At 56.6% G+C, this 23897-nt stretch overlaps 8 protein-coding genes and 2 non-coding genes across 10 annotated transcripts in view; 3 read left to right on the top strand and 7 right to left on the bottom strand.

Annotated features, from left to right (window-relative positions):
• Nucleotides 1–36: 36 nt before the first annotated feature.
• Nucleotides 37–393, top strand: VDBG_00968 (conserved hypothetical protein; the record flags this gene model as incomplete). The annotated part of the gene is made up of 1 exon (XM_003009239.1): nucleotides 37–393. One exon carries the CDS (start codon nucleotides 37–39, stop codon nucleotides 391–393), a length of 357 nt encoding a protein of 118 aa, XP_003009285.1.
• Nucleotides 394–774: 381 nt separating this feature from the next.
• VDBG_00967 (ATP-binding cassette sub-family F member 3) lies at nucleotides 775–2999 on the bottom strand (the record flags this gene model as incomplete). The annotated part of the gene is made up of 4 exons (XM_003009238.1): nucleotides 775–2104; nucleotides 2165–2576; nucleotides 2654–2858; nucleotides 2907–2999. 4 exons carry the CDS (start codon nucleotides 2997–2999, stop codon nucleotides 775–777), a joined length of 2040 nt encoding a protein of 679 aa, XP_003009284.1.
• A 1096-nt stretch (nucleotides 3000–4095) lies between these two features.
• VDBG_15018 lies at nucleotides 4096–4180 on the bottom strand. The gene has a single exon. It is a non-coding gene; the product is annotated as a tRNA-Trp (tRNA).
• Nucleotides 4181–4492: 312 nt separating this feature from the next.
• Nucleotides 4493–4578, bottom strand: VDBG_15017. Its single transcript has one exon. It is a non-coding gene; the product is annotated as a tRNA-Trp (tRNA).
• Nucleotides 4579–5131: 553 nt separating this feature from the next.
• VDBG_00966 (myo-inositol transporter 1) lies at nucleotides 5132–6891 on the bottom strand (the record flags this gene model as incomplete). The annotated part of the gene is made up of 2 exons (XM_003009237.1): nucleotides 5132–6144; nucleotides 6207–6891. 2 exons carry the CDS (start codon nucleotides 6889–6891, stop codon nucleotides 5132–5134), a joined length of 1698 nt encoding a protein of 565 aa, XP_003009283.1.
• A 2097-nt stretch (nucleotides 6892–8988) lies between these two features.
• Nucleotides 8989–9830, bottom strand: VDBG_00965 (conserved hypothetical protein; the record flags this gene model as incomplete). The annotated part of the gene is made up of 3 exons (XM_003009236.1): nucleotides 8989–9491; nucleotides 9548–9744; nucleotides 9826–9830. 3 exons carry the CDS (start codon nucleotides 9828–9830, stop codon nucleotides 8989–8991), a joined length of 705 nt encoding a protein of 234 aa, XP_003009282.1.
• Nucleotides 9831–12040: 2210 nt separating this feature from the next.
• On the bottom strand, nucleotides 12041–13473 carry VDBG_00964 (conserved hypothetical protein; the record flags this gene model as incomplete). The annotated part of the gene is made up of 3 exons (XM_003009235.1): nucleotides 12041–12354; nucleotides 12471–13288; nucleotides 13337–13473. The coding sequence occupies 3 exons, from the start codon at nucleotides 13471–13473 to the stop codon at nucleotides 12041–12043; spliced, it is 1269 nt and encodes a 422-aa protein (XP_003009281.1).
• A 976-nt stretch (nucleotides 13474–14449) lies between these two features.
• VDBG_00963 (translocation protein SEC62) lies at nucleotides 14450–15757 on the bottom strand (the record flags this gene model as incomplete). Its single annotated transcript, XM_003009234.1, has 3 exons — nucleotides 14450–14662; nucleotides 14723–15273; nucleotides 15328–15757. The coding sequence occupies 3 exons, from the start codon at nucleotides 15755–15757 to the stop codon at nucleotides 14450–14452; spliced, it is 1194 nt and encodes a 397-aa protein (XP_003009280.1).
• A 2007-nt stretch (nucleotides 15758–17764) lies between these two features.
• On the top strand, nucleotides 17765–19179 carry VDBG_00962 (conserved hypothetical protein; the record flags this gene model as incomplete). The annotated part of the gene is made up of 2 exons (XM_003009233.1): nucleotides 17765–18503; nucleotides 18572–19179. The coding sequence occupies 2 exons, from the start codon at nucleotides 17765–17767 to the stop codon at nucleotides 19177–19179; spliced, it is 1347 nt and encodes a 448-aa protein (XP_003009279.1).
• A 1261-nt stretch (nucleotides 19180–20440) lies between these two features.
• Nucleotides 20441–23897, top strand: part of VDBG_00961 (copper-transporting P-type ATPase) — a gene marked incomplete at both ends in the record, with an annotated part of 4092 nt that continues 635 nt past the window's right edge. Inside the window, 3 exons of the mRNA XM_003009232.1 lie at nucleotides 20441–21425; nucleotides 21521–21589; nucleotides 21672–23834. Of these exons, the coding sequence (XP_003009278.1) occupies nucleotides 20441–21425; nucleotides 21521–21589; nucleotides 21672–23834 (3217 nt within the window). The remainder of the gene's footprint in view (nucleotides 21426–21520; nucleotides 21590–21671; nucleotides 23835–23897) is intronic.

The raw sequence follows: 23897 nt of genomic DNA, 5'->3' as shown, positions 1-23897 counted from the left end.
CGATGGCGGTGGCGGTGGCGGCGGCGACCTGGGGCTATGTGCTCGCGACCCTCGTGTCGAGCCCTCGAGCGCACCTTTACCATTTCGCCCGACAGCGCGCCGCTCGGCCGCCGCCTGCGCGTCGTGCGGTTCGGCGCCCTCGGCGGCGAGCGCACCATGGACATCATGAAGGCGGCGTATGACGGCGGCCGGCACGTCGCCATGGACGACGTTGCGTACGAGGAGGTTGAGGCCCTCACGGTCACAGTCCGGGAGGAGGACGCGCGGTGGCGCAAGGTCTGTGTCGATGGCACCATTGTCGAGGTGCCCGTGGGTGGCAGTTTTGAGATCCGGACCGTCGAGGGGGCACTGTTTGATGTTGTCGTCGATCCCTTGATCGCGGGTTCTCCTTGATGGCACGCAACTCGGTTCTCCGCCCGTCACGGCACGAATCATGACTGTCAGGCGACGCATAGTACGTAGAAGGTAGGTTGTTGTGCTGGATCACACACTCTTATCAATCACTGAGATGTGAACATCAAGTCGATCCTTGACCAGGGCTAGCCCCTCAGAAGCTTGGCCACCCTCTTCTCGACGCTCTCCTCAAACTCCGTCGTCCCTCTCTCCAGCTTGCTCAGCTTGCCGGCCCGTAGCTTGTACACCATGCGTCGCCGCGGCACCGCCTCATCCTCCGAGTCATCCTCCGCCTCGTCGTCGCTGTCCTCTATCTGGCCCTCCACCGCCCCGCGCATGAACCACCGGTCGTGGCTCACGAGTACCACCGCCCCCTCCCAGTCACTGAGCGCCTCGCGCATGGCCGTGACCGTCTCGTAGTCCAGGTGCGTCGTCACCTCGTCGAGGATGAGGCACTGCGGGCAATTCCAGAGGAGCCTGGCGAGCTCGCACCGCACGAGCTGCCCGCCCGAGAGCTTGGTCAGGGGCACGTCTGATGCCGTGCGACCTGGCAGCCCGAGCGATCCAAGCAGGCCGCCGCAGTTCGCCTTCGTCGAGCTCGCCCTCCACCTCGCTGGTCAGCAGCGACAGAGCCGTCAACGACTCGTCGGCGCGGCCCATCGCCTGCAGCGCCTCGACCGCGTGCTGGGAGTAGTATCCCAGCTTCAGCCTTGGATGCCTCGTCACCGTGCCCGAGGTCGGCTTTGTCTCGTCGACGAGAAGCCTGATCAGAGTCGACTTGCCGGCGCCGTTGAGGCCTAGGATGCCGACGCGATCCCCCATGTGCACCGTCAGGCTGACGTTCTGCAGCACGGGCGGCGTGGGCGTCTTGGTCCTCACCTTTGTTGGGTAGCGGAACGTGGCATTCTCCACCGACAGCAGTGCGCCCGGGAAGCGCAGGTCCGGCGGCTGCGGCATGATGAAGCTCACAGACCGCTCATCCTGGGGCACATCGATTTCCGCGCGCGCCGTGAGGTGGTATCCGGCCAGGTCGCGGTTCAGCTTGAAGCGACCGCCCTTAGCGCTGACCGTCAGGCCCATGCGGTTGTCGAGTTTCTTCTGCCGCGACTTGGCCTGGCGCAGCTTGTTCTGGTCGTCGTTCGCTTTGCCGGCTTTCATGTTGTTCTGGATGCTCTGCTGGATATGGGCCTTCTGCTTGTTCTGTGCCTCCTGCATCTTGGTCAGGTAGAGCTTTTTCTCAGACAGGGACGATTCATAGGTGGGCAAATCTCCGTGGAAATAGGTCAGCTGCTTGTCCTTGACAATGAGCAAGTCGGTGCAGACGCTGATAAAATCTCGGTCGTGGGAGACGAGAATCAGAGTCGGTGCCGCGTCATCGTCGTCGAGAGACTCGAGATATTTTTGTAGCCAAATGATTCCCAGCAAGTCCAAGTAGTTGGTCGGCTCGTCGAGAATCAAAATATCCGTCTCTTGCAGCAAAGCCGTAGCAAGGGCTGCTCGCATGCGCCACCCGCCCGACAGGCTCGTAACTGGCTTCGCCATGTACGCGTCGGTGAAGCCCAGACCGGTCAAGATCTTTTTGGCGTTAGACTCGATCTCGGCCATCCTTGTGGGCTCAACCTGCAGCTGCAGGTCTGCCATCATGTCGAGAGCCTCTTGCGTCTCGTCCCTCAATGTTTCAGGCGAGATGTCTTCCCCTGCTTGTTCGATCCTTGAAATGTGTCAGTTTCGCAGAGTTCTGCTGCCAGGCTCATACAGTAAAGATTCTCACATGGCTTTGGACTCGGCCGTCGTCTTCTCAAAGGCCGTCAAGGCCTTACGCGCCGCCATGCCGCGGGCGCCACTTCGCAGCCGCGCATCCTTGTCGAGCTGGAAGAGGTGCTTTTGATTCCTCGCGTGGCGGATGGTGCGAAGAGCCCGCACGGAGCCCATGGGATCCGTGGCATTGATGCCGGCTGACAGCGCCCGGATGTCCTGCTCGACATCGGAGCGCGCCGTGGCCTTCTCAATGACGTCCTCGAGCACCGAGCCCTGCTCACGAGATGGCGTTTCAGCACTCGAAGCAGCCCCCGGCGGGGGTGCGTCGGTGTTGGTGCCACGGGCATCCGTCTGTTGCAAGATGGAGATGCGCGCCTCTTCGGGTATGCCGGGGATGAGCTTCTCGGCAATGGCTTTGAGGAGGGCTGGCGCATCGTCAGCAGGTAGTCTCGTGAGTAGAAGAGATGCGTCTTCTCGTGAGTAGGAGAGACGAGAGACTCACTTGATTTTCCGGAGCCGTTCCTGCCCACGAGGGCATACCGCTGGCCAGCCTTCAGCCTGAGCTTGGCATCAGACAGGAGCTCGAGGCCTTCGGCGCGCGCTTTCGCCTTTGCCTTGGAGGCGGCTACCTTTTTCTTCGGTTCGCCCGATGCGGCTTCCGAAGCTGGGCCGGCGGCGACGGTGATGCAGAGTCCGTCGATGTCGAGCTGGGCGTGTCAGTATGTTTTCGAGCCTCGCAGGACGGGCCAGCCTACTTCGCGGTAGTCAACCGTCTTGATGTCGAAGCGCGTCTGCTTGCTGGTGCACAAGATGGTGGCGACGGATTCGGATGCAATTGAAGTCAACATGGTGCTGCTGATGAATGCTCTGCTGGGGGTTCAGGGTTGTCGGTACTGCAAGGGTTGCTTGCTGTCGAACGAGCGTCGTCTTTTTATCGGTGCCGGCCGATCTGGAGGTCAATAAAGTGGCACAATGAGGAGATGCTGGCCATGGGGGCTTTTATCATCTCCCGGCAGCATGTCAATTGATGGATGGCCCGTTGGCATTTTCATCTCGCCGAGTCAAGTTTTGATTCTCAATGCTTGGGAGCAGGTGTTGGTGTGCCGTCCGTAAGTGGCAAGTGACGTCGGGCTGTACCTCCTCAGACGGGAGCTAGAGGAGAGAGATGTACCACGCCAAGGGACCCTTTCGGGGAGGGAGATCACCCAAGACACCTGCTGGCCAACTTGCCCAGCCCATCTACCTAGGTACCTAAGGTACCTTTCCTAGGTAGGTACCTTAGGTCCCCGCAACCACCTCAGGTAAGGAATCAAGTCCCTAGGCACGCACGTAGGCTAGCAGACCAATGCCCCGTCCAGTGAGTCGCGGCCGTCTCGCCAGGTGACTCACGCCGGAATTAGGGGTCGAAGACGCCCTTCATATGTCCACGGCTGCCGAACCCCACATTGCATCCGCAGCATGAGGGGCACGACGCATGATCGGGTCTCAGATGCTCCGTTCAACGACTCCAGGCTGAGGGGAACATGAAAAGAACACAACCTCACCCTCAAGCTGTTTTCTCCACAATTCTCTGGATACCCTCTGTTGACTCCCAAGCTTGATGATAGAGGAAGCTTTGGACCGGGACTTGTTAGCACCCAAACGTAAAAAGACTACTGCGCGACCCGCCCTGGCCGCAGTCAAGATCACCAAAAAGATAGATGAGGGACACCCGATTTGAACGGATAACCTTCAGGACACTCCATGACTGGAATCTGACTATTGGGGGGGATTAGAACGTGCCTTAAACCACCACCACGTGAGGGCCTTCACTTACCGCGCTACCGTTGCGCCAGCCCCCCAACTCTGCACGCCCATAGCGCACTGCCAGGATCATGAGCGAATTCCAACCATCGTGAAGGAGCAAAAGGGTACAAAGCATGATGCATGGAACGGCAAAAGCAATGAGGCACACCCGATTCGAACGGATAACCTTCAGGAATCTCCAGAAGAACTGGAATCTGACGCGCTACCGTTGCGCCAGCGCCCCTTTGATGGTGAAAAGGGCAAAACCCGGTCCCTCATGTCCGTTGAAGCGGGGGTGAATGAAGCGGGTCAAAAATCCAGGGTCGAAACAACGGATTGCACACGTCGTAAAGGCAGAGGTGGCCAAGCGATTGACAAAAGAAATGTCCCACCAGATAAGAGAGCTCTCAATTTACAAGTAGATCGACGCCCACCCATGCCCCGCTGTCATGTAGTAAGCCTCTCACTTACTGTAGAGCCTTCTAACAGGTCATTTCATTCTTCCAAGTGCTTGGTGGCCTGCCCAAAAGGGAAAAGAGCAAAAAAGTTAACATATTGAGGCACACCCGATTCGAACGGATAACCTTCAGGAATCTCCAGAAAGAACTGGAATCTGACGCGCTACCGTTGCGCCAGCGCCCCAATTGGATGTTCGATAGTCCCCATGGTGTGCACTATGTAGACAGATGTCATGAGAGCTGCGATCATCGCAGACTTCGATGGGAGGTTTGCATCAAAGAAATGGCACAATGAAGGTTCCAACATACTTACAGCACACGCTCGAAAGTGATGTCGTATCCGTGGTCAGAGCTTTGATCGGCTGTCGCACTGGCCACGTCTTTATTCCTTTTCTTGAAAGCGTAGAGGCGCCGCTCTGGGCACCCTTCACTTTGATGCTCAATCGACTCACAAGTGTTGCTTGGCTGCGTGAATCGACGAGACAACCTCTTTGGCTTACTCGCAAGCCTTGATTTGCCGAAACAGGCTGTCTATTTCCAGTACTTCACTTTGAGGTCTCATTTGGCGAAATGGTGAGTGCATGATCAAGGCGCATCCGTCCCGGATGTCAAAAGACCAAAGATAGGGGGCGACCACTCAGCCTTGAAATGCATACGGGAATATTTATGATACAAGGACTCATCAGACTCCCGTCGGCCGCGCACCAAAGAAAAGCTGGAACCTTACAGACAAGCCATTAGCGACCACTTTCTTCGGCTACATGAGATCGCGGCGTCAACTTGCTGCTCTTGCAATCAGCAGAAACAGACCGCATCTGGCGCAACACCCTGTCGCCACGCATCTGGGTAAACCCCTTGAGCACTCTGTACGCCGGCGAGCACCTAGGCGATGACTCATCCATCATCATCTCGATCTGCTCCAGCGACAAGTCCTTCATCTCGGGCACCAAAAAGTACGCAAAGGCAAGAGAGAGGCAGCAGGTCGAGCCGAGAATGAAGAAGATCTTGGGCCCCAGGTTCGCCTCGCCCTTGTCCCCGCCGACGAGAAAGGGTGTGCACGTGGCGATAACGCAGTTCCAGAACCAGTTTGACGCCGTCGAGATTCCGATGCCGCGCGAGCGCATGGGCAGGGAGAACGACTCGCCGACTACCACCCAGGCGGTTGGCCCCCACGTAATGGCGAAGCAGAATATGTTCATGCAGATGAGGGCAATCATGGCCCTGACAGCGAAGAGGTTGTTTTGATCGCGCCGTCCCTCCGTGATGCCGATGCACGCAATCGTGAATTGAATGATGATCATCCCGATGGCGCCGTAGATGAGCAGAGGACGCCGACCGAACCTGTCTATGGTGAAAAATGAGATGGGCGTGGAGCAGACGTTGACCAGCGTGAAGATGAGCGCGATGAGAAAGGGATTGTCGACAGCGCCCAGTTGCTGAAAGAACGTCACGCCAAAGTAGAATATAAAGTTGATCCCCGTCAGCTGCTGCATCATTTGGATGGACATACCGAGTATCGTGCGCCGAGCAGGACTGCTGCCGTTTCGTATCGGACCCTTGAAGCACAGGAGCCAGGAGCCAATGTAGCTGGTGCGAGGGATGAGATACAACTCGTACTCGCGGCTGGCTACTAGCTCGGCGATCTCATCTTGTACACATTCAGAGTCGATAGGTTGTCCCCGGACGCGAGCCAAAGCCCTCTTGGCTTCCGAAATCTGACCATTCTTAATCAAGTATCGAGGCGATTCGGCTGCCAACGTTAATGGTTTTCTTTCCGTGCAAAAGAAAAAGGGGGGAGGGGAGGGACTTTACGCAACACGGCGAGGCCAATGCCTAGGATCATAGCCCACAAGAACTGGACGCCTATCGGAATCCTATAGGCGCCACTATCGTCTCGACCCTCGGCCGAGTACACGGCCGAGTTGGCCAGCAGAACCCCCAAGCTGATACAAAACTGATACGCGGCTATAAATGCCCCTCGACACCGCTTAGGGGCAATCTCCGAGATGTACATGACAATGACGGCCGAGATGAAGCCAAGGCCAAGGCCGGCGATCAGCCTCCCCAGCACGAACAATACAACATGGTGTTCGGCGCACATCTGCAGGGCATTTCCAACGCAGAGAATCAGGCTCCCGAGGATGACATTCTTTCGCCGTCCGAAGGTATCTGCCATGTCGCCAGCCACGAGAGCTCCAACCAAGACACCACAAGCCAGAATGCTGGTCATGAGCGCCTTGTGGCTGGCGGTAAGGCCGAACTCGGTCGTCTTCTTGTCAACGGGCGCATAGGTTGCATAATCGAAATCGACATTGGTGTACAGCTCGATGAAGTAGGGGGTGCCGAGGAGCCCGGACATGACAGCCGTTTGGTACCCGAAACAAATGCCGCCAAAGGCAGCAAAGGCGCAGATGATGTATGTCTTATGCGTCGACGGTGCTTCTATACGGCTGAGGTCGACTTCACGATAGTGAACTGCATCCTCAGAGTCGTTCATTCTGGATGTCGTTGCTCTCACCCAGGCATGTGATTGGGTAGATGCCTTTTTCCCGGCGGGTTCTTGGCAAACATGTGTAAGTGAACCACTCAATCCTGCGATGCCCAGTGTGCGCTCCCAGGGCTAGAGAGACAGTCGATGAAAAGACGCTGAGCCTGTATCTTTTATAAATCATTCAGTCCTCGATATCTCTAGCTTTTCCTTTTTGTCATTAGACTTCGGCAGTTTGCAACCAGGCATCGAGGGGACGTCAACGCCAGGCGTCAGCCACTTCTCTGACCACCAATTCATCATCGCGAAGGCATTTATGTAAATCAAAAAGCGCACCATTGCCACTGGCGTATAATGTCATTCGCCGTCTTCCACCTTGTTACTGAAAACCTTTTCCACCGTGGATGACCCTACGCCGAAGCCGAACTTGGGTGGCGTATAAGGCGGCCAAGCCAAATGCCGTTCGCCTGTCAAGCTCAGGCCTCTATCTCAAAGTTTCGTTCAAACAACTAACGCGGAACCCGCGGCGATAAAGCTTTTCGGCGCGCAGACTTCATCCATGCCATTTGCACCTGCTCTAGGACTTTGTAGCAAATTGTGGTCGACATCTCGGCAGTCGTTTCATCGACTTCACAAATTGGGTAGCACTCATATTAATACTTGCACATGCTCTCATGAGTGATGTGAATATACCTATCTATCACTTTAGTGTCATGTCTCGCATTGGAGACCTCTGATCTTCACCATCCCAACAACGGACAATGCCAACATCCAAACACCTGATAGTAGCCACGCCTCGGCGGTGATAACGCGGCAAAATGACTGCGCTATCTACTGCGAATACCGTGGGAACCGGCTCACCCCATGGCGCTGAACCCTAAAAAGAAGGTTGAAGGCAAGGCAGTGAGCCAGATCGCCGCAGCCCCAAGCTCACCAACGAGACTGCTTGCCGACACCTGTGCTCTCTAGCTGACGGAAACACAGCTTCGAGGTCTAGCAAGCTTCTCGTCATGTTGTTTAAAGACCGGCCTAGATCCATCCGCTCACCGTCTGCTGAGCAGGCCGGTCACGACTAGGCATCATTTCATCCACAGGCGAAGGAGCCGTGCGTTCCTCGGAGTCTTGATCCCCTATATGGCCTTCAATTCCCGAGCCATTTCCAAAAGCCACTCGATGGGAGATGAGGCACGATCAAGACAAGTGTCATACGCGATGGAAGCGTTGCGAGAGCGATAAGGAACCGAACACGACCCACGGGAGAGTGAAGCCTCCGTCTAACAGGAGCAGCAGACGGGGTTGAAATGAGAATGTAACGTGGAGCAAAACTAACGTCAATCCCAAGGTCACGTCAGGTGTGGGAATGTCACGGAGGGACTCCAGTTGGACAAAGCGCATGCTTCGTTGGGTTCTGTGACGTACACACAGTCTGACGCCTTCCGCGTGTTGAAGCGCCGGCTAGAACTGTCGTGGCTGATCATTTGTAAACAGGCAGCCCCAAGTGGCCGGAATGAATGTGGAATAGAAACTGGCGTGTAGAGTTCATGCCTCAGAGGGGTGAATGCCAACACGCACGCCTTCTGGAATGTGGAGCCTCGCCTGACAGTTCTGCTGATCCGGATTGTAGGGTCCACCAAGACACGACTAGAAGCATAAGGGAACGACACTTGAATGTGTGCAATGCCGTGATGTTATTCTTTACCAGGGCGAGAAGTATTAAGGGGTAATAGGTACGGGCGAGGAACAGCCTCACCGGGGGGGAATCGTAATCGTAGGTACAACATCGCGTCCCAAGGTATATGCGCACGGAAAACAAAAAAGCTCCAATCCAACCACCTCTTCTCCAAATCCCCTCCTCCTATGCCCTGCCGTACAAGCTGTAGTACCAGTGCTATCGCAGAAACAGGATGTCGTAAAAGTTGTCGCTCCACATGTTGGAGGAAATCATAGGTGGTTCAAACAAAAGGCCGAACAAACAACATCGCAACAATGCACGTAATTTTTCATGTGTTGTGTGCCCATCACGCCAGCGCCTTTCCTTATCGTCAGACTCATCAGTCGTGACACGTTGGTCACCCAACGTTCCGAAGTGATATGAGCGGACAATGATCAAAAGAGGGCGAAGAGGAAGGCCATGCTGGCAACAAGGGCCAGGCTGGCGGGGCCGTTGGCCAACGCGGCAGAGTCCTGGTTGACTTGGCTGGGCGAGGGGGCAGCCGCAGCGGTCGTCTCGAGGACGGTGGGCGCGGCAGAGTGGAAGGTGGACGAGGCGCGAGTAGAGGTGGTGTTGGCAGCCGCGATCAAGGTGCTGCGGCTAGTGGGCACCGCACTCGAGGTGACAGGCACATGGGTCGTGCTGTTGATGGAAGCGACGGTGCTCGACTCGATGACAGGGGCGGACGTGGTCTCGACGATGACGGAAGAGGTGCTCGTGGTGGTAGTGGAGGGAAGCTTGTAGGCAGAGGAGGTAGAGGTGGCCTTGGGCAGGTCGGAAGTCAGGGCGCCGGTGACACCAAACTTGATGGCGCACTCCTTGAGGTTGAGACCGTTGGGGCAGCACCAGGTCTCGACCTGGGTGTCGTGGGTGCAGTAGAAATTACCCAAGCAAGAGCCTTGAGAGGGTGTTAGTGAACAGCACGCGCGACGGAGCACGTTGACAAGAACTTACTGCCAGTGCCGGTGGAGCAGCAAGACTCGTTGGCCGCCGGGTTGTAGCAGTGGACGGAAGAGTCGGAGGAGCTGCACTGAAGGTAGCCGGTGCCGCAAGCCTCGGCGCAAGTGCTGCCTTCGCCGGCGCAGACCTCGTCCTCGGGCTGGTACCCATCAGATTGGCGGCGCAGGAGACCAAAGTCGCGAGTGGACTGGCTGGCGCGGGTGAAGGTGATGAACTCCTGGGCGGCAGCGAGGGTGGCGAGGACCAGGACGGTTCAGAGATGCAGAGAGTACTGCATTGTGATGGTGTAGGGTGATGAGCGTGATTTTGGACGGTGTATCTCGATGAGGTCGTAGGTGAGGGCGAAAGCGAAAGACTGACGGCGTAGAGATTCTCAAAGAGCGTGTCGTTTCTGGCGTTGTTTAATGAGAGGAATGAGCCAAAAATGAGCTCTGTTTGCTGTCGCGGGAAAAAAGAATGACTGGGCTGAAAAAGCCTAGGGACCTGAGGTTTGACGACGATGGGGGTGACAGGAGGTGGAAACGGAGAACAGACGAGGGGGTTCGGGCCCAGTGCTGGGGTTTTGGGCAGTGAAGAGGGAAAATGGGCGAGCACGGGCTCAGGGAAGGGGCAGTGCGCTTCGCCCACACCCACGCTGCCCACGCTGCCCATGTTGCCCATGTTGCCCGTGCTGCCCATGTGCTGGAAAGGATCGCCTCTGTAATTTGACATGGGTTCTGGCGAGACTTGGCACCTTCCCTGTCTTTGCCTGTCCTTTCCTTGTCGCTCGCCCTGAGAGTGGTCAGAATCGCGGCAGCAACTTCCAGATTGCTGTGTTGCCGCGCTGTCCCGTCTGATAGTCTGATGGGCGAGACAATCGCAGGCAAGCTCGGCCGGCCTGGCCTTCTCCCTTGGGCAGGACTCATCAGCGAGAGGTAGTAGCGACCAACAAGCGCAGTGAGGTGAGGGTCACGACAACCGTGGATTGTACCGAAACACTGGCCAGGGGAAGGGGACCACCTGGCCTCCTCCTTCTGGGTCAGACGCCTCACCTTGCCAGTGCGTTGGGCAAGTGCTGTGCGACAACGTGGTTGCTGAGTTGGCAGTCAGACTTGCCTCTCCTTCCCTTCATCCATCACCATGTCAAGCTGTGCCATGGTTGTTACCCAAATAGAACATCAGCAGCAGCGTCGCTCACTCCATCACATCCAACGCAACCTGCAGATCCGCCCCTCCCAAGCGCCGGCCAGCACAAGTATCGTCATCGTCGTCCACTGGGCACTGACTTCATTGACTTGACAACAGTTCGAGGGGGAAGGCCGGGGGGCCGAAACCGAAAAGAAACGAATCCAGACCTCTTAGTCGCCACGTCCCCATCATGTCCGGGATAAGGGGAAATGAGCAGTCTCGCCAGGACCAATCTTAGGAGATGAAGTCCTGCAAGCACGACTAGGGTCATGCGCTCTGACTGGCTGCTGTTATCTGCCGCATGAAGCACGGACCAGCGGGTACCTTGCAGCGTCTGCAGCGTACAAGGCCAGTCGTTCCTCCTTCTCCTTTTGACCAATGGGGAATCAAAGAACAAGGACCAGCACCGTCGCGCTGCCGCGTTTCAGGTCTCGAGGGCATGAGTACCATCACGCTCCCTCGACTACTGGCCCCACGATCCCCACGGCGCGAATGAAGCCACGAGCCTTTTGATCTCGCGATCGCGTTTTCATGCCTCCACGAAGGGAAGAAGAAAATTCTTGCAAGCCCATACGGCCCTCAACTGGTTCACCTCGTCATTCCTCCCACGAGTCAACAATCGCTGAGACTGATGACAATAATTAGAGGCTGCTCCACCGAGTTGGTACTTATAGGACGGCAGACATCTGGTCTCAGTCTCATCACCCCCGAGCCCTGCGTCCGTTTGTGCCGTGCTGTACGGCAATCAACCGCCGGTCGTGTGCCGAACAAATGTAACACAAGTGGGGAGCCCTCCGCTGCCTCCCTCCGACGAATATGCTGTGACCCTTGGTCGTGACAACTGCGAATGGGTGTTGAGAGCGATCGCTGAGACACTACGGTCGCCCTGAACGCCCTGGAGAAACACCTTAGCTTGCTTGCGCAAGGAGCTTGAAACGGGCCGTTGTCACCATGCATCCCGAGCGCAGAACTGCCTCAGGACCTCAGGACCTCTGGCCCTGAGGCCACTCGCTTCACAGTTCCGTCAGTCAATCCGGGTGGAAAGAACCGTGTGGTTCGGTTCGGAAATCAGCAACACATTAATTTCGCAAACTGCTAAACCGCAACCAGGCTCTACAAGTACATTCGACGTCGTATCGATCTGGGTATACTTGGTAGGAATACAGTCAGTTAGTTGATGGTACACTTTGAAGCCAAAGTTGAGGAAAGAAAAAGGAAGAAAGTGTAAAGCCATTTGGAATCCTTCGCCTTTCAGGCACCGAACAAGACAAGCCCTCGCACCCGCGACAATACGCAATCAGTGTGCCAACAGTTCATTCTTCAGTCGGCAGGCTCCCGCATGAGCTTGGTGATAGTCTTGGTCATCTGGCTGTACTTATCCTCAAACGTCTTCTGGAACTTCTCGCAAGCTGCCCACATGGGGTCGGTTCTGTTCCAGTATGTGTAACAGTTCTCAAAGATTAGCCGCACGTCCGCTGCAAACTCATTCTCGTTGGTGTATTCTCGTCGGTCCATCTTGAGCTTGACCGTTGCGAGATCCATCGGTTTCTTGACCTTCTCAAAGTAGTCTGGCACGTGGTCCTTCTCAGGATCAACAGGATCCTTGAAAGGGCCAACAAGCCGGGTCCAAAAGCCTGGCATATGGTTAGTGACGAGCTTCTCCTAGCCGCGCGAATACGAGAGTATGTACCTGGCCCAGAAAGCATCCTTTCCAGAAGATCTGCACAAAACTCGACCTTTCTCTCCGTACTGATATCGCCGTCTGCTATCGCCACAGCGGCGCTGGACCGTCGCTTTGGCAGAGCGGCCTTGACAGGCTTGCGAACCGTGGGGGGCTTACGTTCCATCGAAGCGGGAGGCGTGTTGGCCACGGCTGGTGCCACGGCAGACACACGACGAGACTTCTTCGCCCCGCGTGCACGCTCATCGTCGCTGTCGTCCTCAAGGTAATGTACACTCTTCCGGGGCGCAGTGCCCGGTGCCGACGCCGGCTGCGCTGTATCCGGCGAGGGCTCCGGAGCTGGAGGAGGTGCAGACTCGAGCGAGCTCATGATGATGACAAGCTCGCTGAGGACCTCTTGCGGCAGGGACTTGGCAAACTCGGCCCGTGTTTCGGATGCCCTCATGTACTCGGCCGCCCACGAGAGCAGCAGCTTGCGGATCGACGAGCCTTCCGGGGTATCCTCCCAGACCTGGATGAGCAGTGGCGTCGCGGGAATGTGCTTCGTGATGCGCCTACAATCCAACATGGCGGCCAATGCCTTGTCGCAGAGGCCATCGATATCCAGCATGTGGCCAAGCTTCCAGACGCCGATGAGTACCTCGTACGAGGGCGTCTCGCCTGACACCGAGATGACATGACCGGTGTAGAGAAAATTTTGGGCGAAGCCGAAGACTTCTGGCGTCGTGTTGGGCAATCGTACGATGGGCTCGAACGGCTTTTCGTCCTGCGTTGAAAGGAGCTTTTGTTCGAAGTACTTTGACCTAGCACATATGAAATCCAGGTGAAGGGCGAACGGAATCTCGTCGGATCCGACCAGGATGACAACGAATTGAACGTGAGGTTGGCTTCTGATGTCAGTGGACGGCTTGACTGACTAGCGCGGACACACTCACAGCCATGAGAATGGAGGCTTGACGACCGGCTCACTATGTCCGTTCACCTTCTCCGGCGCAACGGGGAGGTCAGCGCCACCGCCGTTAACGGTGTGTGCTGGAGCTTGCTCCGCTATTATGCTCTCCGCTGAGTCCATCTTTTGGTTGTCAGCGAATGTCACACGAAGAGGATGGTGCTAGGCTGGTATAAGGGTCGCACAGGATATTGAAAAGGAACGCTGGGATCGGCCTTGGTTCGGATGAGTTGGCCTTACGTCGGCCACGACAAGAAGCGTGAACCATTCAAATGACCATCTGTGTCTCAATCGTTTGAAGGAAGTAAGGGTCGAAAAGAAGATGGATGGGCAATAGGGTTCAATTGATGAAGGACTCACCTCATGAGGATCCTCTGGGAGTGCTGCTAACCAAGCTTATTCGTGGATGGGTGCGACGAAAGGTCTTCTGAGCTGCGTTCTCGCGACAGGAATATTTGAGAAGCTGTCAGTGACAAACCGACCTCAATTGTCTTTAGAATTATGAGATGAAACAGCGTCGTACACTGCTCTAGATGATGGACAGGTTCTCCGTTGAGATTTGACAGATATGATGATTCCTGAGGTGAAATCCCAACACGCAGTTCCAGTGGTGAGCAGGTAGGAGCCATGAACCGCGTGGTATGAGGAAGCTTGGACCCGCATCTGAGCTGTGCACGACCGCGGCCCGACTTCTATGCCACATTCCCTACTATACCGCCCATATGAACGAAAGGCAAGCTCCATGCCCTGCATGTGTACGTACTTTGCGAACGACGCCGAAACAGCATCATGTTGCTATGTGCTCTTTGTCTCACATAAGCCTGGGAAGAGCGACATCATGTGCACTTCGAATAATAGACATGGCCATGGCAGCACACTGGTCACTGGTCATGTATAACGCGATCTGTAAACTGGCACCCGTATCCTTTTCCGATGACCTGGTGTGCCAGAGCATCGAAAGTCTGACAAACCATGTTGGACAAACGCCAAACTCCCTCCTCGCAGATGTCGAGAGAAAGAAATGCTCCGTGGAACACAGATTCCCTCGCCTCCCGTCCGTCGCCATGCTTTTGCTCTACTGTACAAAGCCCGCTCCCCTTTACTCCTCGTCATCCTCCAGCTCCTCCACCTGTGGTGCGCTGTAGCCGGCGCGCTGCTGAGGTTGCTGTGCCGCCAATTGCGTGTCGGTCGCGGTCGTGACGGCTGATGCGGGCGCGGGCTGACCAGTCGCGGCGGCGAAGGCGCCACCAGCATTGCCGCTGCCGCCGTGAGCAGCGCTGGAGGACTTCTTCTTCTTTCCCTTCTTGGCAGTCTGTTGGGAATACCTGTTAGCGGATGATCCTTAAGCGATTGTCGAGCACGACAAACTCACCTCGTGCCAAGCCCACACTGGCCTGAAGCTGTCCATGAAGGACACATCCTCCCACAGGTTCGGGAACAGCCAGAGGCCAGGTGATGCGACAAAGTATGTGATGCAGAAGAGAATGACACGGAAGATGGCCATGACGAAGAAGAGGCCAAGCAGACACAGGAAACCCCAGCTGAGGTAGTAGACGCCCTGGCGCAGCTTGAGGGGCCACAGTGGGTAGCAGACGATCAGGAAGATGACGAGCAGGGCAATGGCAGCATAGACCTTGCGCATGACCTGGCTGCCCTCGTAGAACCAGACGTAGTACATCTCTTCCTTGGCCTCTTGCTGAGGCTCAATCTTGACGGTCCAGAGGCCCTTGACGCGCTTGGGTTTCTTGTGATCGTGGCCCTCATGGGCGTCCGTCTTGCTGACGCGAAGCGCAAGCATCGACATGGGCAGGAGTTTAAAGGTGTTCTCGAGGGAGGCACGGTCGGTGATCTCGGGCAGAAGGGGGTTCTTCTTGCGGGCCTTCTCATACGCGGGCGACTGCAGCGCCCTCAGCGCACGCTTGACTGGGACTGGGTCAGAATGGGTCGAGGCAATATGAGGAGTGGGAGAAAACGAACCCTTGAACATGTCCTTGCGCTCGCCGTTGAGAATGCAGGTACGCGGCTTCAGCTCCTGGCCGCGCAGGAAGGTAGCGAGCGCCAGAGCCGCGGGGTTTGGTGGGCCGGGCGTGATGGGTTGAGCGGCACCGGGACGGGCTCCAGGAGGAGGTCCGGGGCGAGACAGGCGGACATGCTGCTGATGGGGGTGCGCCTGCCAGCTGCCGGCTGGCCTCCTGGCCTCCCTGCTGTGTGCCCTCTGTGCAGCGGCCATCCTCTGCGCCTGGGCCTGCTCCCTCAGCTTGTCGACGAATTCGGGAACGGTCATGCCGGCCTTTTGCGCGTCGGCCTCAAGCTGCCTTCGCATGGCTTGGATCTGCTCGGGAGAAGGCATCTGGCCAGGCTGCAAGGGAATACCTTGGCCTGGCGGCGGCGGGCCTGGCATCGACATGGTGACGGTTCGTGAGGTTGCTTGGTCGGCGGAGATTGACGGTGGTCACTGAATAGCTGACGCGAGTGCTCAAAAAAGGGAAAGGGAAGGATGAGCTTGCAAGAGAAAGCGTGAGACCCAGCGTCGGTCGACTTGACAGGTGGTCGGATTGCTGGTGTGATTCCCTTCTGGTGCGTGTCCCTCGACAGATTGGGGTACTAATAAAAAGGTACGTCACTCAGAACTCAGACAGCCAGGTGTTCTCTTCATCAACCACCAAAATTTCTGGAGCCACCTTCCATGCCAGGAACCAGAGCTTCCGCCGATACAACGACTTTTGCCGAAGTGGGCCCGTTCTTGATTCGAGGCTGCTGAGGTAACTTGATTGTGCACGTGATGGCGAGGGTGCTACCCCTCACTGGTCGTCACCCGAGCTGAATGCACTTGAATGCACCCAAGCCCGCCGCAGCCCGCTTCCATCGTCAGTTCCCAGATCGGTTGTATCCCGACCCTACACCTTCAGCTTCAGCCCCATGGGCAGATGATGATGGAAGCCCATCGCTCTCGACGATCCGTGGTCGATCAGCCGCTTCTCGAAGCCTGTGAGAGAAGGCTTCTCAGCCACCTTGACGTACCTATCTTACCTGCGGAGGGCACCCAGCCTTGACTCGAGCAATCAAGGCTCGTCATGATGATATTATTAGGGAGAGGCAGAGACAGGGGGCCACACCAAAGGCTTCGCCTTCTCTGACTTCGTCGCCGCCTGCGCCGTTGTTGTCCTACCGGAGAACGGCACCTGGCTTTTGCTTGCTCATTAGGCTTCCCACAATGTTTTGCCGATGCCCTGCATCCACACTCACCTTTTCTTTTGATGCATCATCCTCTCACGTTCGGCCAAGTCAGCTTTTCTGCGCACAACAGATCCGGCGCCGAGTGTAGCATCAGGTCGTGTTTTGCGATGACAGATCCGAACAACACGGCAAATTGAGGCGGCGGACCCCTGTCACGGTCGCGGCCGCGCTGGGCACGTCTCCCGCGTCTCGGAGCAGCCAGGGGATTGGCTCTGCGTCCTGGAATTCCTGACAACGTTGCACGTTTTAGGCCATGCCGTGCTCTACAGGACGAGCTCCTGGGAGCTGTTTGTTGTGACGGCTTCCAGGATGGGATCCATGTCGAGATCAAAGGGGAACCCTCTTCTCGCCAGACGCCCAATCTAAATCACGCACGCGACCCCCTTCGCGGAGACTTGTGGCAGCGACTTGGTGGCTTCGAGTGACCAGACCAAGGCATTCTAAGACATCGACTCGCTGAGCCATCACCCGCATCTTACACGACTGGCAATACTGGGTCGGCATGGTGGGGCTGGCCATCTGATGGTGTAGCGCCAGCCATTCGAATCCGACCACACTCTGCAATCCTAAGCGCCGACTGGCCCGCGGCCGCTGCATCACGGCCTATCATATGCCTCTCTGCGCACCCCTACGACGAACTCCCACGACCGTCTTTTCTCAGCTTGGCCTATGAAGCCGCTGATGTGAGGTCGAAATGGGAATCCAACATGAGCCCGAGTGGGCACTCGTCTTCGGCGTCGCCTTGACTCTTAATTACTTGCCGTCTCGCATTTCCTGCCGCGTCGCCGCTGCTGGGTCTAGGCACCTGAGCTGTTCCCTGGTTCTCTCATTCTGTTCGTCAGATCGCTGGCCGTCTTTCGTTATTTGTTGCCCGCCCTACCAGCTCCAGTTTTCGCCTCTCTCGTTCGTGTGTTCTTAGCTTGCAGAAGAAAGAGCCAGGCATGTGGATGTCGACACCTTGCCAGCAGTTATGAAGGGCTTGAGTGGCATGCTGGAGGGAGCCTACGCAACATGGCGCTCTTCTGTCTCTCAACTCTGCGCACCTCTTTCTGGCTGTCTGGATGATAAGCCTGATCAAAGTGAGTCTCAGAACACGGATCCGACGACGCATTGCGTATTGTGTCGCCCGAGAGCCATGCCGACGGAAAGTGAACGCATGTTGACCCACCCAGAAGTAATGGCAGAGAAGAGATCGATGAGGGTGCTACGCGACCAGCCTTTGCCCGTGCCGAGGCCGTACGCCGGTCGAGGACAGGAGCCTCACCGATCAGGTAGCGCTACATCATCAGAAAAGGGACATGCCTCGAAGAAGAGCTTTGCATCATCCGTCCGCGCCAGTCTCTCTGTGAGAAGACGGCTACGATCCTCCTCCAACACAGCACCGCGCCGGCCGCAAATATCCGCCCCGTCCAACTTTCGCCACCTCCATTCAGAATCTTTTCAATTTCCCCAGTACAGCCGCATGCAGAGCGTATCTAGACGGCCGCCTTTGCCGCCATCTTTCCGCCCGATTGAGCTGAGCATTTACATGCCGCACAATGAGCTCTCGCCCATCCTGCCGCACTTTGAGTATCCCAGCATCATCACCGCGCCGTCGGCGGCCCGGCTGCCGGAAAGCCGCGTCGACGACTTCACTTTGAACCGTCAACTAAGTTACACCTCTATGTCGTTTCACATCCCCCGCAAACCAACGGCGTCACCGCAAACCTCTTATGAAGAGTCGCCACCAAGGGTACCACCAAAGTCGAGAGCCCGGGCCTACACAGCACCCAACGTTGCCGAGATGAAGGTGCGCATTGCTAGTGCCATGAACGAGGTTGAAAAGCTTCAGAGGGAGATCGACAATGCCATTGAGCGTCAGAGTCTTTACGCCGCTAGCAGTCGGCCCTCGACTGCTCACTCCATGGCGCCCACTGGTAAGATTTATTTGCATGAGAATCATCTCACTCCAACCCGCACAACTGCTAACGGCCCGCCCCATCAGAACTGGAGCCGATGCCCTCCGTTCCAGCCCTGCCACCGGCCGCGCCCTCGTTCTCCGAGCGGCTGAGCCAGGAGCGCCCTCGTACCGCGCCTTCGCAGTTGCCTGTGCGCATCCCCCGTCGTGCTAAGACGTTCGCCGAAGCCTCTGCGGCCTTCATCACCCCACCCCCGAGCCGCGAGGGTCCAGAACACCAGCCACCGCCGCCCCTGCCCCTGGTGCTACGCCCCCCTCTGCGCAAGAAGAAGTCATTCTCTCGCGTATCCAGCTGGCTCTTCCCTGGCGGGGCCGCTGCCGCTGAGCACTCGCGCGACATGAGCTTCGACTCTGTTACGAACCTGCCACGACCTGTCAAGGGCCGCGAAGGGTTCTACCAGTGCGTGTCGCCCCCAGAGGGTGCAGGAGGCAGGCGAAGCTTTGACAGCACCGCGACGGTCTCGACGTGGACGTCCGAAGATGAGGGCCAGACGGCGCCCACGACGACTTGGTCGCCTGGCAGCACGCCGTTGACGAAACAGCACGAGGAGGTGCCACTCGAGCGCGTCAGCACCTTTGGCAAGGAGCGAGGCGCCAAGACGCTCCGGCGTCCCAGCGTTGGGATGGCCTTTTAGAAGAAAGGAGATTTGGGGGACGAAGGGAATTTTTGTGATACCATGAGTGTCTGGGAGACAGCTCTCTCGTTGGAGCCACTTTCCCCACTGTACATAAATCCGATAGAGGCTGGGTCGGTGACGCCCTGTTGTTCCGCTCGCATGCGAGGTAATTGATGGATGCCGCCCTTGAGGCCAAGAGCTTTGGCTTTCTGAGCATATTTTCGCGGTACTTTTGAGTTGAGTTTACCTTGCTGTACGTGGTTTTGACAAACCAACTCACATGGGACCTGTAAGGCTGTAAGGGCAATTCCTTGGGGGACCTTTGGTACTGGCACCTGTACATGAATGGCGGGGGGCGCAGCTGTACGCATCGACTCATGCCGTGGCCCGCGATGCAGCGATCATGTGCGGTGTGCAAGAAGCATCGTTATGTTACATGTATCTCTGCATTGTGCAGATGAATGGCGTATAAGGACACTTGGTATAGGTCATTCCGCCCTGCCTTTCCCCGAGCCATGCGCGCAAATGGTCATCGCTCGGTGAATTCAAGTGGGGCCGGATCGGAGGTCCAATGGCGGAGGTCCACCCGGCCGCGTCGGTGAATTCAACCCGCCGCTCGGGAAATTGCATTAAGGCCGAAAAGACGAGTTTCAGGCCCGTTTAAAGACGCCGTTGCCACCGTTGCATTTTGGCTCCCCATTCGGGACAGGGCAAGTTACACACGGTTCAGATGCGATGCCCTCCTGCCGATGGCCGTTCTTTTGCTGGGGCGGGGCATGTTGAGTCCGATCCGAAGAGGGCAGAGGTGATACCAAAGGGAAGCCATACGTAGGACGCACGCACGCGCACACACACACACACGGGGACGTGTCAGGCCTTTGTGATGGGGCTGCCGCTGCACCGCTGCAGCTGAAATGGAGCCGATGGGGCCGCCCCCGGTCTGGAAGAGTAAAGCCATAGGACCCTGCGAATCGGGGGCTGCAAAAGCCAGAAAAGTAAGTGTTGGGAAAGAGCCACCCGGTTGTCGGCGTTCGGTTTCGGAGCTTGAAATTCGGAGAGGGAAGCAACAGCCACCACGCCAGGCGAGTTTGCATAAGTGTGTCCATCCACTGCACTTTTCCTCTTTCTCTCTCTGTCTCTCTCTCTCTCTCTCTGCTCTCTCTCTTCGGTTACCATCTTTCGTTGCTTCCCTCAAATCCTTTCAAAATACGAATCATCAACACAATTACACGCATTTATTAGCCTGAGCTCCGACACTACTACGGACCCTAACTACACAATGGGTTCCGGGTGCTGCTCAGGCGATAACATCGCCCCTCGTGGAGACTCGTCTCCTGCCGTTGTTGCAGCCAGCACTGGCTGCTTTGGCACCACTGACACTGGGCCTGGTGCAGATCCCGCCAAGTCGTGTTCTTCTTCTCTGACCTCGGAGGTCGACGACAAGGACAACGACTGCAAGGAAGGCGGTTCCTGCTGTGGCAATAAACCTACTAAACCAAATCTCAACGCCTGCCAAGACGATTGCTGCTCTGACTCAAAGGAAACCAGTCTCGATAAACCGGTTTCTGATGGCTGCAAGGACGGCTGCTGTTCTGTTGAATCCAGGGAGGCCGGTCCCGTCAAAACAGCCCTTGACGCCTGCAAAGACGGCTGCTGTGGTGATCAGCCTAAGGAGGTCGGATTCGTCCAACCAACCCCTGACGCCTGTAAAGACGCCTGTTGCTCTGATCCAAGGGAGGCCAGCCTTGATAAAACGGCTCCCTCCGACTGCAAGGATGGTTGCTGTTCTGTTGAGTCGAAGGAGGTTGTTCCCGTTAACATAGTCCCTAATGCCTGCCGAGACGGTTGCTGCTCTGATTCAAAGGAAACCAGTCTCGATAAAACAATTTCGGATATCTGCAAGGACAATTGCTGTTCTGTTGAACCGAAGGAGGTCGCTCCCGTCAAAACAGCCCCTGACGCCTGCAAAGACGCTTGCTGTGGCGATCAGCCCAAGAACAAGAACCTCAGCGAAGAAACCGCCAAATCATGTGAGGACGCCTGCTGCGCCGACGAAAATGGTGCTTGTTCGACAGAAAAACCAGCTGCTTCTTGCAGTGATGGATGCTGTGATAAGAAGGCTCAGGCAAACACCTGCGAAAGTCAGACAAAGGCTTCCGCAGGCTGCTGTGGCGGCGAGAAAGATGCTTGCGGCAACGAGAACCGCTCGCCCAGCATCAGCTCCGATGCAACCACTTGCTGCGAAGACGAGGAAAAGTGTGACGGTATGTCCTTGCCCGCGCAATTCCACAGATTGAATGGGTTTGGAGAGCTACGTGGCTTTCACAGATGGATCACGAGCTGACTGTAGGCTGTGCAGAAAAATGCATTTGGGCCGTCGCGGCCATGGAGTGCGAGAAGGCTTGCGACGAGGATATCGATCACAACGGTAAGAGTCCTCCACACTGAGAGCCAAGTGCCTAACACATTACGTCCCGTTGATGTGCTTTGTGCTAATATGAGCTGTGTAGAAGCCGAAGGCCACCACCATGCCCACGACAAAGACGGCCAACACCTTAACTCCGCTTGTACATCCCATCTCCAGAGCGCAATGAGCCGCTACGAAGCATACATCGAACAAGCCCGATGCATCTGCCGCAGCATCTTGAACAGTGGCCTCACCCAGACCTCCTGCTGTGCTGCTCGTAGGGCGGCTGCTCCTCAGGCCAAAAACAAGGTGACCTGCTCCAGCGGTGTATCGACTTCCAAGACGAGCAGAACGCTCCGACAGGAGCCGCAGGCCAAGTCGCAATGCGGAAGCAAAACCGATGACTTGCCCATCACCACCGCGAAGGTGAACGAGTCTAGCTGCTGCACTACTCAAAAACAAAGAGCAAACGCACCAAATGTCGCAGCCAGGGCCTCGCCCCCTGATCTCCGCGGATCCCGGGAGAAGCAGAAGGATCTCGAGGAGTGCTCTGGTATCGAGATGGTCGCCGTCAGCGTCAACGGCATGACTTGTTCAGGCTGCGGCGACAAATTGACGCGAATTCTCAAGGCTACTCCGGGTGTCTCTGAAGTACGCGTCAATTTCGTCATGAGCAACGCCGACTTCAGTGTCGACTTATCTGTCAACAAAGCCAAGGACGTCATCAAAGCTGCTGAGGGTTCGACTGGTTTTCAGATAACCCGACTGGCAGGCGGGGACTTTCACCTCGATGTATTGGCCTCGGGACTTGCCGCAAGAGCCTTCGTCGACGAGCCAACGGATGGAATCATGGATGCCATGATCCTCGACAAGAAAACCGTGAGGCTGTCGTATGATCCAAGTTTTATCGGCGCCCGCGATTTGTTTGACAAGATTCACGATCGCACGGAGGGTCTCGCGCCACCTCAGGCCGACCCGTCTTTGGCGAGTGGGCGCAAAAGATTATTCGACCAGCTACTGAAGACTTGTTTGGCCGCTGTATTGACCATCCCGGTCGTGGTACTTGCATGGGGCGACAACCTCGTTGACGACAAGACCAGAGCCTATGTGTCGATCGTCCTGGCAACGCTCGTGCAGTTCATCGCGGTACCCGAGTTTTACCAACCAGCGCTCTCCGCTCTTGTTTTCAGTCATGTTCTCGAGATGGACATGCTAGTCGTCATAAGCATCACAGCAGCATATCTATACTCGATTGTTGCCTTTGGTTTTCGCATGGCCAACAAACCGCTGGAAACAAAGGAGTTCTTCGAGACCAGTACCCTGCTCATTACCTTGATCCTTCTCGGCCGTCTGATTGCAACATATGCCAGGGTCAAGGCTGTTGGGGCTGTGTCCATGCGATCTCTGCAGTCCAGCAATGCAGTATTGGTGGAAGAAGGCAAGGACCTTGAGATTGATGCCCGTCTTCTTCAGTACGGCGACACATTCAAGATTCCGCCGCACAGCCGTGTGGTGACGGACGGGTTTGTGCTCTCAGGCCACAGCGAGGTCGATGAGTCGATGCTGACAGGCGAGTCAATCCCTGTCCCCAAGCAATCGGGAGACTACGTCATTGCTGGAACGGTCAACGGCGACGGGGTCATCACCGCCCAGCTCACTCGTCTCCCCGGCAAGAACACGGTCACAGATATTGCACAGATGGTCGAGGAGGCCACCAATTCGAAGCCCAAGATTCAAGACCTAGCCAACAAAGTGGCCAGCTGGTTTGTGCCAGTAGTTTCTGCCGTTGCTGTCCTTGTCGTTATCATCTGGGTCGTGATCGGTCTTCGTGTACGCAACGAGAAGACCGGCAGGGCTGTTGCTGACGCCATCACGTATGCTGTGGCGGTACTTGCTGTATCTTGTCCCTGTGCTCTCGGCCTGGCCGTTCCCATGGTCCTTGTCATTGCAGGCGGCATCGCTGCCCGAGGTGGAATCATCATCAAGTCAGCAGACTGCACTGAAAGTGCTCGTAAGTGCACTGATGTCATCTTTGACAAGACAGGTACCATCACCGAGGGCGACTTGTACGTGGTGGCCGAGGAGGTTTCGAGTGGTGCCGACGAGGAAGAAGCTCTTGCACTTGCCAAGGCTCTCGTCGCGGGGGGTAAACATCCCGTGTCAGCAGCGACAGAGAGACATCTCGAAGGCCGCGCGGTCCAATCCCTTGCCGCTGTCATCGATGTTCGTGTTGTGCCTGGCGCAGGGGTCGAGACAAGGTTCAACGGTAGCGTGTTGCGTGCCGGCAACTCACGCTGGACAAAGACGGAGACGCTGCCGGCTGTGAAGA

Source organism: Verticillium alfalfae, genomic scaffold (assembly GCF_000150825.1).
Source record: "Verticillium alfalfae VaMs.102 supercont1.1 genomic scaffold, whole genome shotgun sequence".
Taxonomy (NCBI): Eukaryota; Fungi; Ascomycota; class Sordariomycetes; order Glomerellales; family Plectosphaerellaceae; genus Verticillium; species Verticillium alfalfae.
The sequence above is the reverse complement of the archived record's forward strand: the minus strand, read 5'-3'. Positions and strand labels throughout refer to the sequence as shown.